Source organism: Pseudorasbora parva, chromosome 21, assembly GCF_024679245.1.
Source record: "Pseudorasbora parva isolate DD20220531a chromosome 21, ASM2467924v1, whole genome shotgun sequence".
In the NCBI taxonomy this organism is placed as follows: domain Eukaryota; kingdom Metazoa; phylum Chordata; class Actinopteri; order Cypriniformes; family Gobionidae; genus Pseudorasbora; species Pseudorasbora parva.
In genome coordinates this window covers 37244578-37257187 of record NC_090192.1, presented here as the reverse complement: position 1 = coordinate 37257187, position 12610 = coordinate 37244578, and the positions used below count along the sequence as shown (strand labels likewise).

General features: G+C 37.3%; 1 protein-coding gene across 1 annotated transcript; it reads right to left on the bottom strand.

Annotated features, from left to right (window-relative positions):
- Positions 1-1372: 1372 nt before the first annotated feature.
- On the bottom strand, positions 1373-11038 carry LOC137055712 (sushi, nidogen and EGF-like domain-containing protein 1). Its single transcript, XM_067429591.1, has 10 exons — positions 10963-11038; positions 6584-6619; positions 5349-5372; positions 3945-3974; positions 3701-3834; positions 3342-3614; positions 3144-3239; positions 2921-3053; positions 1604-1686; positions 1373-1450 (listed from the first exon to the last, which is right to left on the bottom strand). The coding sequence occupies exons 1-10, from the start codon at positions 11036-11038 to the stop codon at positions 1373-1375; spliced, it is 963 nt and encodes a 320-aa protein (XP_067285692.1).
- Positions 11039-12610: the final 1572 nt, after the last annotated feature.

The following is a 12610-nucleotide window of genomic DNA, read 5'->3' as shown; positions in this document are numbered from 1 at the left end:
CAGTCAAAATATGTCAAATAATGCGAAAACGAGTTAGCATTTTAGCACTTCCGGTGCCGTAACGTGATGGAATGGTTTCGTGATGTTTTTTTTTTTTTTTTTTTTTTTTTTTTTGAGTGGGTTTTTGGTTAAATGACTGAAATAAGGTAGCCTGGATACCAGCCGAAATAAGGTATATGGTGAACACAAGCTCAAGACACTTTTAAGTTAACTCGTGATTTTTTTAAGCTGTTGCTTAAAGGCAGAAGCTATCAAGTGGCCAATGGACTACAGGAAGCTGATTGAACGTCATCACACAGGTCAGCTCAGAAAAAACTGAACTTACAAATACAACAATAAAACAGAGTAATGAACAATGAGGGTTACAAAACAAAACCACACTGGATATCAAACTAGTTGAAATGTTTACACCATAACAGAGTCTTACATTGTTCCTCAAGTAAATTATTAGATAGGCCTAAAGCAGTAAAATTATTAGTTACTATTGAGGTATAGGCTTTTATTTGAGATACAGTGGGTTAATATGAATGACTTGCTCCCCAACACTCTGACCTCTTGTATGTAATATTGTATTTTTCTTATTAGTGAAAATGTATCAATTGTATTATTAATTAGTGCACCAATATTTGTTTCTTGTAGCCTATCAAAAGATAAACAGTGTATTTCAAGTCTGAGCTATTGCCTCCACACACACATAGAACGCTATCTTAGAATTGACTCATTTATTGCCACCGAAATTTTTAAAATATTACAAGTTGTAGAGGAATTCCAGTGGGGAAAAGAAAGCCATTTATATTCCCAAATATAAGACAAACACAACAGAACAATGGAAAGGCTATTCGTATGAGCATTTTTAAACTAAAGGTTTAAAGGTGTCCTTAATTCTGACAGACTTTAAGACTTTAGACTTCAGCTAGCTTCAGAGTTTAACATTCCAGAGATTCTTCTTTTTCTTCTACATTTTTAAAACTTAATTTATGGCACATCAAATCAGTTTTCTTCAGGTGTGCCTTTAACAAAAAAAATGTATTTGCCCCCAAAAAAGCATGTTCTGTTCTTGAATCCTTGTTCGTACACAAACACACAGGTAAATGTTCTCAAATAACAAAAAAATACTTTGCATATACTTCGCAAAAGACCATTCTTCCCATATTTTTTTGGTTAAACAGGTTTAATTGCATTGTTCACATGCTACATGTCAAAGTTTAAACCCCCAAAACATCTCCGAAGTTTATTCATTATTATGTGACAATAATAAGTTGAAGGCTGAGAAAATATACAGGTTCCCTTCCAGCTGAGTGGCATTCTTCTCTTTATCGGCTTCTACATCTTCAATGTCTCCATTTGAAGCTTTTTAAGTGCATTCCATGTATTACGGCTGTGTCTTTTTGACATTTCTTAACTTTATCTCAAAGCTTGACACTCCATAATTGACCAGTCCTTTTTTGATCTGAAACAAAGATGTACAAATTGATCAAAATATATTTTATTTCCATTGTACCCTACTATTAGTTAAGTCTATACGATTAGAAACTGAGGCTCTGTACTCTGAGGCAGAAATTGGCTTCCATACAAAAACTTTTGTGTGAAAAGTGTGACTTACTTGCTGCAAAACATCCTCTATATTTTCAGTCTGTGTCAGGTCTAAAAATGAACTAAGTTTCAGTTTAATTCCTAAGACATTTTCTAAAAGGAAACAAACACAATAAGGCATAATAACACACATACGTATACATTTATATAGCCATATCGCACATCTACAAGTGTGATATTGCATTTATACAACAGTTTTACGACAGAAGTATAAATAAAAAAGACACAACAATGGATTGTCTTTAAAAACCTCTTTTGTGCAGAACTATTTCCTTCCGCCAAAGATTCAAATCTCAACGTGACAGTTTAACAGTTGTGACCAAGTCTCCGTTACAAAGTCTAAAACATCACTTTAGATCTAGTAATGAAAGAACACTAAGACGCTTCATTGAAGCTTATTGTATTATAATAGAGCAGACAATGGTAATATGAGAGATAGATCGACTAAGCAAGTGCACTACTTGCATCTAGCTGACATTCTTCTGGCCAATCTTTTCTCTTATATAAATATCTCTTATATAATCTTATATATATCACAAAATAAGTTTGAATGTCCGCTAAGGAAAGTGATAAATCTTTGTATTTATTCTATAACAGTTAAGGGGATTTCCAATGGCATTGCTAGTCAATACATTTGTAGGTTACATCTTGTTTATAGCCTTGTTTCAGTCCCATTTTAATTTAAAAGTCGCACTCACAAAGGCCGATAGTATTTTTTTACCGATATCAAAATCACAATCAGGAATGGACCTTTTTCTCAATACCAAATACGGCATGTTATATATATATATATAACTTAGTATATAGTATACTATATATATAAGTTATGAAACTTAACTTTGCTCTTAGCCAAATCAATTTATACCTTGAATTATGGATAATACCTCATGTTTAAACACTATCTACATAATAGCCAATGGCAAATTCCCGAAGGACTGACTGAGATGAAACGCTGAACGGGCGATGGCGGTCTGGAGCTCAGTTTTCAAAAATGTCTAAACAAATTATTAAACAGGCGCTATGTTTAAGTCACATATTTGAGGTCTAAATAACTACATTCTTTTAACTCTTAAAACTACATTCAGTGACACAACAACAGTAGTATTTGTAAAATGAAGGTGGATTGCTCGTCTGCCATAACACTTCCTGTGAGAGAAATGCTGCAAGCGGTATGATTACAAATGGTGAAACAGATCCCGAGGTGATACTGATAGAATATCGCATAACTGAAAAAGGCTCTCAGTCAATCAGTCGCGAACCAGAACTGTTGTATAAATACATGTATGTAACTGATTATAGTAATACATAATTTTGATGAAAGACATACCTGTTCCATTGTTCACAAGAAAGGCCCAACGACCCGGAACATTCACGTTACTCATGCTCTTGAGATTTAGGATGCCATAATTTGCATATTGAATGACATAGTAGTGAGTGGAGTTTATTGTGTCAAATCCAGCCTATTAAAAACATGAAAAATGAATGTTACTGTATGTATAGATACAGAGCCAGTATAAAATATTATTTAAATCCTGTGTTGTTTGTTTTACCGCCATTAAATTAGATAACACAGCACAGTCACCATAATTCATCAGAATAAAAGAAAAACCACCGCCTGAAATTAAAACCACTTGAAAGGTGGTTGTCTGAAAAGAAAAGAAACAATGTCATGATTTGTAGCCTACACAGTCTGTGACCTACATTTAAAAAAAAATAATAATTACCGGTGCTGAGCGAAGCTTAAATACATTCAGATCCCATGTCTGAGCATAGTCCCATGTTGCAACAAAGACCCAAGAAGCAGTGAAGCCCCTCTGAGGGAAATACTGGTTTATATCCTGAGAGGCGCGAGTGAGTACACTTCCATTAGTGTACTGACGATATGAGTATTTGCCAAATCCAAAGGCATTGAGGTTAGTCCAGAGCGGAGCAATGTAATCTTCAGCTCCATGTGAGGGAAAGGGGTAAGGTTGAGCTTCTGGCAAAGGTTGGTTGAACGTAATGAGTCCATTATTATTAACCTGAAATAAGAGAAATCAGCTCAATTCCACCAGTAAAATATGAGCTGGCTTATCACAGCATTTGCATTCATATTAGTAACTCTCACGTATGTCTTGTTGTACTTGCGGCCAAAGAACGTAAATGGAGTGGAGAAGGCAACATAACTGTAGGTGTCACCCCCAGTTTCAAGAATTTCAGTGTCTCCTGCGACTGCGCCGAATGGATAGAATATCGCTGGTGCTGCAGGGAAAATGAACACAAAAAATACAAATGAAGCAGTTTTTACAAATCAGAATATCATAATTATTCACACATGAATGAACCATTAATTTAAAAAAGTCAATAAATACCTGTCCATGCAGTTATTGGTGAAATGCCTGCTAAAGAAAGCATATTCAATTATAAAATACTTATTTAAAGGACGTTAAAAAACACATTGCATAGGCATATTATATCAGATGAAGCATTATTACTTGATGAGAAACAATTACAAGCACCATTAAATACCTCATGGACTCACATGAGTGCAGCTGTTTTCAGTTTATGTATTTTCTAGTTAACCATGCTTCCCTTTGTGGATACATACCGATCAGGCATAATATTATGAAGAATATTATGAGGTGAAGTGAATAACACTGATTATCTCTTTATCTCTGCACCTATTGGGTGGGATATATTAGGCAGCAAGTGGACATTTTGTCCTCACAGTTGTTGTGTTAGAAACAGGAAAAATATTGGTTTGACATGGGCCAAATTGTGATGGCTAGACGACGAGGTCAGAGCATATCTAAAACTGCAGCTCTTGTGGGCTGTTCCCGGTCTGCAGTGGTCAGTATCTATCAAAAGTGCTCCAAGGAAGGAACAGTGGAGAACCGGCCACAGGGTCATGGGCGGCCAAGGCTCATTGATGCACGTCAGGGAGCGAAGGCTGGCGCGTGTGGTCCGATCAAACAGATGAGCTACTGGAGCTCAAATTTTTCTCAAGTTAATGCTGGTTCTGAGAGAAAGGTGTCAGAATACACAGTGCATCTCAGTTTGTTGCGTATGGGGCTGCATATCTGCAGACCAATCAGGGTGTCCATGCTGACCCCTGTCCAACACCAAAAGCACCAACAGTGTCACGTGAGCATCAGAACTGGACTGTGGAGCAGTTGGAAGTAGGTGGCATGGTCTGATGAATCACGTTTTCTTTTGTGTTTAAAATACAATAGCCGTGTTTTCTTTACGGTAATGCGTGGCTAATCCCGATTCACCGAGCAGATCTGTGTATCACTGCACAAAACCTAAACCAACTAAAAAATCTATATACCCTATTGTTAAAACTGTTCCATATGTTGAGTGTTTCAACCACAATTAACTACTTATTATTTATTTAATGAAGTACAAGTCTCACTTTCTGGCTTTTTGTAATAAAAAATGAGAACAGTTCCTAGTCTCTGATTGTATTTGAGCTCCATCAGATGAGGCATAGATCTAGGAACATTTACTGCCATTTACTGTCACTGTCTGAGACTATTTTTCTGGCAGAAGGATGGCAGTAATGATTAATAACTGCAAAAAAGTAACATATTAATACATTTCTTTTTGGCTATATGGCTTTGCGGCGGTCCTAGCAACGTCCTTCAGCCGTGACTGTGTTCACAATACAGCATCGCCACTCGTACCTTACTACTTACTTATTATGCATTCTGTAAAATACATAAAAACATTGTATAGTCATGTGATGAGTCGTCTATCAATCGTAGCATTATTACCTGAGGTGGATTTAGTGGTGTTTCCTGAAAGAATGAACAAATACAAACCATTAAATACCTCATGAACTCACTTGATGAGTAGTTTTCTTTTTCTGTATTCCAGTTTAAAGGGTTACTTCAGCGATTAGCATATGGCTTTGTATCAGTAGAAACCCTGGAGTATATTCAAATGATTTTGCTTGCCCCCTCATATCCCCCTGAGACAAGAGATTTATGCATTTTATTTCTGGAAAAATTCCTCCCATGACGCAAATATCGTCAATTTGCGCCATTGGAGGAATTGTTGGCCATAGGCTAAAGACTACAGCCAGCAGAGGGAGCTATTTCCGCAGGTTTTCAACTCGCGCTTGGGGGATGGAGATCACACTCACAGCATTCAGCTCGCAGCTGCAGCCTCAGGCAGCAGAGCAAAGTAAGTCTTTCAACTTCTCAAACTAATTCCTTTGAAAATTAAGCTTTCAAAGGCATAAACTGAAAAAGCGCCAGACTGAACATGCGCTGTGAATCTATGCCGCGGACGTGTTTACCTCAGTTCTCGTCACGAGCTCACCCATGACTGTCAATGTGATCTGACTCCTGCATCGTTTTGGGCTGTGAGACTCCCTCAGCGGCTAAATCACATTCTATTGAACAGACACGTTCAGTTTTTAATTGTAGTGTCTGTTCTCTAACTGAACTGATTGTATGAAAATGAACGCGGTCGCGGTGGGAAAGTGAAAGTGATTCAGTAATCTAGTAGCGGTGGCTTTGGGAGTGGCCTCGTAGGGCAGCGAAGCATTATGGGAATTGTTGTCTTTCATCCCCATGAGACAAAAATAAATGTTCTGTCTTTTGTCAGTCTAGAAAGCACCAAATTAAAAAATATTTTCACATTTCTACTACATTAATGACCCAGTTTAAATACAGATTCATCTTCCCAGCGCTGAAGTACTCCTTTAATCCTGCATTGATCCAAAAGAGGGAATTTAAGGATGGCAATTAATAATTAATGACTTCAAAAAATTAACATATCAATACATTTCTTTTTGGCTATATAACTAGTGTTGTGAATGCAGTCACCACTGAAGGGGTTGAAGGCTTTGCGGCGGTCCTAACAACGTCCTTCAGCCGTGACTGTGTTCACAATACAGCATCGCCACTCGTACCTTACTACTTACTTATTATGCATTCTGTAAAATACATAAAAACATTGTATAGTCGTGTGATGAGTCGTCTGTCAATCACAGCATTATTACCTGGAGGGACTGTGGTGGATGTAGTGATGGTGTTTCCTGAAAGAATGAACAAATACAAACCATTAAATACCTCATGAACTCACTTGATGAGTAGTTTTCTCTTTCTGTATTCCAGTTTAAAGGGTTACTTCAGTGATTGGAATATGGCTTTGTATCAGTAGAAACCCTGGAGTATATTCAAATGATTGTGCTTATGTAGGCATAATAGATACAGAAATGTTGATAGCCACGAAAGTCATCGCTAAATTGGACTAATTTGGATGGCCACGCTAAAAGTGTGCAGTTTTAATAAGAGGATTTTAGGACTTTGTGTTGGGAGAAAATAATTTAAGTGTGTAACAACAGCAATTTTGTCTGATTTCTAACCGTATTGATGTAAATTAAATGGAGTCGAGGAGTCGATTCCATAGACTCCCACAGCGGGAGTCGGGAATCGGAGTCGACTCCAAAAACAACCTGGAATCGAACACCCTTTTGGTTCCACAAAGAACTTTTCATTAAGCAGTTCTTAACGGAACCATTTTATCCTTTAGTGTGAAGAACATTTTAATAATCTAAAGAACCCTTTTCCCCCGCAAGAAACCTTTTGTACAATGGAAATGCTCCATGGAAGTTAAAGGTTCTTTACGGAACCATCAATGCTAATTAAGAACCTCTATTTTTAAGAGTGTTAATAGTCAGAGAATCATTAGACAAATTGACGTTGGACAAATGTATATTGAGTTACCTATGATAACACATATTTGTGGTCCTTATCTTAGACATTTTATCAGCTAAAGGATTATTTTCAGAAGCATTATAAAATTGATAGAGCCGGTCCTTGATGTTGATTGGTCAATAGCGTGTTTTCTTTACGGTAATGCGTGGCTAATCCCGATTCACCGAGCAGATCTGTGTATCACTGCACAAAACCTAAACCAACAACAACAAAAAATGCCCTATTAATAAAACTCTTCAATATGTTGAGTGTTTCAGCCACAATTAACTATTTATTATTTATTTAATGAAGTACAAGTCTCACTTTCTGGCTCTTTGTTACAAAAAAAAATGAGAACAGTTCCTAGTCTCTGGTTGTATTTGAGCTCCATCAGATGAGGCATAGATCTAGGAACATTTACTGCCATTTACTGTCACTGTCTGGGACTATTTTTCTGGCGGAAGGATGACATTTAATTATTAATAACTGCAAAAAAGTAACATATTAATACATTTCTTTTTGGCTATATAACTAGTGTTGTGAATGCAGTCACCACTGAAGGGGTTGAAGGCTTTGCGGCGGTCCTAACAACGTCCTTCAGCCGTGACTGTGTTCACAATACAGCATCACCACTCGTACCTTACTACTTACTTATTATGCATTCTGTAAAATACATAAAAACATTGTATAGTCGTGTGATGAGTCGTCTATCAATCGCAGCATTATTACCTGGAGGGACTGTGGTGGATGTAGTGATTGTGTTTTCTGAAAGAATGAACAAATACAAACCATTAAATACCTCATGAACTCACTTTATGAGTAGTTTTCTTTTTCTGTATTCCATAGTGATGGGGAGTCGACTCCAAAAGAGTCGATCCCTCGACTGTGAATAGCCCCAGAGTCGGGGTCGACTCCAGTACAGGAATCGACTCTCGGTGTCGACTCTGTTTCTGTGTCCGAAATCGCTCTATTTTACTAAATCTCTCATCTATAGTGCATGGCAGTTGAGTGCACTATAAGCAAGGAGTGAGTAAAATGAAGCGAGCCGCGAGGCAATACACTGACGTCGTGTACACCGCATCAGAGAGCTGTCGCAGAAACTTTGTCACACATTTATTTGAGTGCTAACTTTAGAAATAAAAACCAATTACAGCGACTTTAGTTTGTAATTATAGGCTTCCTCCATGCTAGCTTTAGTTTAATTGATGGTCGGCTATATATTATTGCAATAAATATAGATTTGGTTTCCCATAGTAACCATGTGTTTGTTAAACTAACCATAAATCATAAAAATATCAAGAAGAAACGCATCAATAGTGTGCATTATTTTATGTATAGTATCTTTACCTCACCTTTTAAGACAATGATCATGTGCGTTTAGCGACATCACTCGACAGCATCTTTTTTCGTGAGTTTTCCTAGTTTATGTAGGCATAATAGATACAGAAATGTTGATAGCCACGAAAGTCATCGCTAAATTGGACTAATTTGGATGGCCACACTAAAAGTGTGCAGTTTTAATAAGAGGATTTTAGGACGTTGTGTTGGTAGCAGAGATGGGCATAAATACATGGAAATGTATTTAAAATACAAATACAAAATACTGTGTGGAAAAATGTATTTAAATACAAATACAGTATTTTGTATTTTGAAAATACACCAAATACATGTGAAATTGGCAATTCAGCGAAGGTATCCATATCAGGCTGTAATCTATCTGGGCCTATTCTGAATGCCAAAAAGCATTTAGATGTGTGCAACTGCTTAGAAACTTTCGTTTTCAATTTGAATTTGAATTTCCTTTAGCGGCAGTTATAATAACACAAATTACGTCAATAACTCATTCGCCCTTACTTCTTTTTCCACTCCAACATTCCAATTATTCCTGCCCACTAAAAGCTGCACAGATATATGTGCTTACCCCGATAGGCCTATCTATGTAAATGATTTAGAAAAAGTTCCATCGATTCACATTTTATATTATTGCTACGAATCTACGATATGTATTATCATATGATATCACTCATCCCTAACATGCTGTAACGTTAATACTTCAAACACATTTGACAAGCTACTTTAATCAACAAGTAGAATTGACCATGACATCCTCACCTTATTCCAACAATTTTGTAAAGTTGCCAATCCAAGGCTGGGTTGTACTAGCCTAGAAATCTAGACGCACCCTAGCGGCAGCAAATCTAATCTGCCACGAGTGCCGTCTAGCAACTCTCAATACACTTCTGAGCTGTAAAAACCAAACTCTGGTCGGGCCAATCACATCGTGTATAGAGTCGGTGGGCGGGGCTTAACATAATGACGGCAGAGTTGCGTTTGTGTGCTTCTAGTAAACACAGAAACTGGCGAACGGCGGTCTTTCGAATCAGCTTTGGCTGTGACTCTGGAAGACTTGAGTTAAGCTTTTCTCTGAGAAAACAACAAAGAACGGCACTGAAGTTATTCTTAAAAAGGGAAGATTTGTTCGGAGTTTTGCCGACCGGATACAGCGAATGTTTAATCTATCAATGAGCTCCGCTTCACGTTGCTCTGGTTGGTTGTAGCGCTATCCTATCGCATGCAGAGGGAGTTTGAAAGACAACCATTTATCCGCCCCCTCGCATTGAGCTGTCAATGGTGAGTTTCCAGACCAAACATCTTGATGTGGGTCCGGCTTGTCAGGCTAGGGTTGTACAGCTGCGGCTCACCTGAATGAATGTTGGGTGGAGGGGCGTGTCTGGTCTGAACTAGAAGATGCATGAGAACAGCTCCTGATAAAGAGGTTTCCTGGCTCAAAGTATTTTGAGTATTTTGAAAATACAAAAATACTCATCTTAAATGTATTTAAATACAAATTACATTCGATTTTTTCCAAAGGCTTTAAAATACAAAATAGTATTTTGTATTTCAAATACGTATTTTAAATACATGTATTTGAAATACTGCCCATCCCTGGTTGGGAGGAAATAATTTAAGTGTGTAACAACAGCAATATTGTCTGATTTCTAACCGTATTGATGTAAATTAAATGGAGTCGAGGAGTCGATTCCATAGACTCCCACAGCGGGAGTCGGGAATCGGAGTCGACTCCAAAAACAACCTGGAATCGAACACCCTTTTGGTTCCACAAAGAACTTTTCATTAAGCAGTTCTTAACGGAACCATTTTATCCTTTAGTGTGAAGAACATTTTAATAATCTAAAGAACCCTTTTCCCCCACAAGAAACCTTTTGTACAATGGAAATGCTCCATGGAAGTTAAAGGTTCTTTACGGAACCATCAATGCTAATAAAGAACCTCTATTTTTAAGAGTGTTAATAGTCAGAGAATCATTAGACAAATTGATGTTGGACAAATGTATATTGAGTTACCTATGATATCACATATTTGTGGTCCTTATCTTAGAAGAGAAAGACATTTTATCAGCTAAAGGATTATTTTCAGAAGCATTATAAAATTGATAGAGCCGGTCCTTGATGTTGATTGGTCAATAGCCGTGTTTTCTTTACGGTAATGCGTGGCTAACACCGATTCACCGAGCAGATCTGTGTATCACTGCACAAAACCCAAACCAACTAAAAAATCGATATATATATACATATACCCTATTGTTAAAACTGTTCCATATGTTGAGTGTTTCAACCACAATTAACTACTTATTATTTATTTAATGAAGTACAAGTCTCACTTTCTGGCTTTTTGTTATAAAAAATGAGAACAGTTCCTAGTCTCTGGTTGTATTTGAGCTCCATCAGATGAGGCATAGATCTAGGAACATTTACTGCCATTTACTGTCACTGTCTGGGACTATTTTTCTGGCGGAAGGATGACATTTAATTATTAATGACTTCAAAAAAGTAACATATTAATACATTTCTTTTTGGCTATATGGCTTTGCGGCGGTCCTAACAACGTCCTTCAGCCGTGACTGTGTTCACAATACAGCATCGCCACTCGTACCTTACTACTTACTTATTATGCATTCTGTAAAATACATAAAAATATTGTATGGTCGTGTGATGAGTCGTCTATCAATCGCAGCATTATTACCTGGAGGGACTGTGGTGGATGTAGTGATGGTGTTTTCTGAAAGAATGAACAAATACAAACCATTAAATACCTCATGAACTCACTTGATGAGTAGTTTTCTTTTTCTGTATTCCATAGTGATGGGGAGTCGACTCCAAAAGAGTCGATCCCTCGACTGTGAATAGCCCCAGAGTCGGGGTCGACTCCAGTACAGGAATCGACTCTCGGTGTTGACTCTGTTTCTGTGTCCGAAATCGCTCTATTTTACTAAATCTCTCATCTATAGTGCATGGCAGTTGAGTGCACTATAAGCAAGGAGTGAGTAAAATGAAGCGAGCCGCGAGGCAATACACTGACGTCGTGTACACCGCATCAGAAAGCAGTCGCAGAAACTTTGTCACACATTTATTTGAGTGCTAACTTTAGAAATAAAAACCAATTACAGCGACTTTAGTTTGTAATTATAGGCTTCCTCCATGCTAGCTTTAGTTTAATTGATGGTCGGCTATATATTATTGCAATAAATATAGATTTGGTTTCCCATGGTAACCATGTGTTTGTTAAACTAACCATAAATCATAAAAATATCAAGAAGAAACACATCAATAGTGTGCATTATTTTATGTATAGTATCTTTAGCTCACCTTTTAAGACAATGATCATGTGCGTTTAGCGACATCACTCGACAGCATCTTTTTTCGTGAGTTTTCCTAGTTTATGTAGGCATAATAGATACAGAAATGTTGATAGCCACGAAAGTCATCGCTAAATTGGACTAATTTGGATGGCCACGCTAAAAGTGTGCAGTTTTAATAAGAGGATTTTAGGACTTTGTGTTGGGAGGAAATAATTTAAGTGTGTAACAACAGCAATATTGTCTGATTTCTAACCGTATTGATGTAAATTAAATGGAGTCGAGGAGTCGATTCCATAGACTCCCACAGCGGGAGTCGGGAATCGGAGTCGACTCCAAAAACAACCTGGAATCGAACACCCTTTTGGTTCCACAAAGAACTTTTCATTAAGCAGTTCTTAACGGAACCATTTTATCCTTTAGTGTGAAGAACATTTTAATAATCTAAAGAACCCTTTTCCCCCGCAAGAATCCTTTTGTACAATGGAAATGCTCCATGGAAGTTAAAGGTTCTTTACGAAACCATCAATGCTAATAAAGAACCTCTATTTTTAAGAGTGTTAATAGTCAGAGAATCATTAGACAAATTGATGTTGGACAAATGTATATTGAGTTACCTATGATATCACATATTTGTGGTCCTTATCTTAGAAGAGAAAGACATTTTATCAGC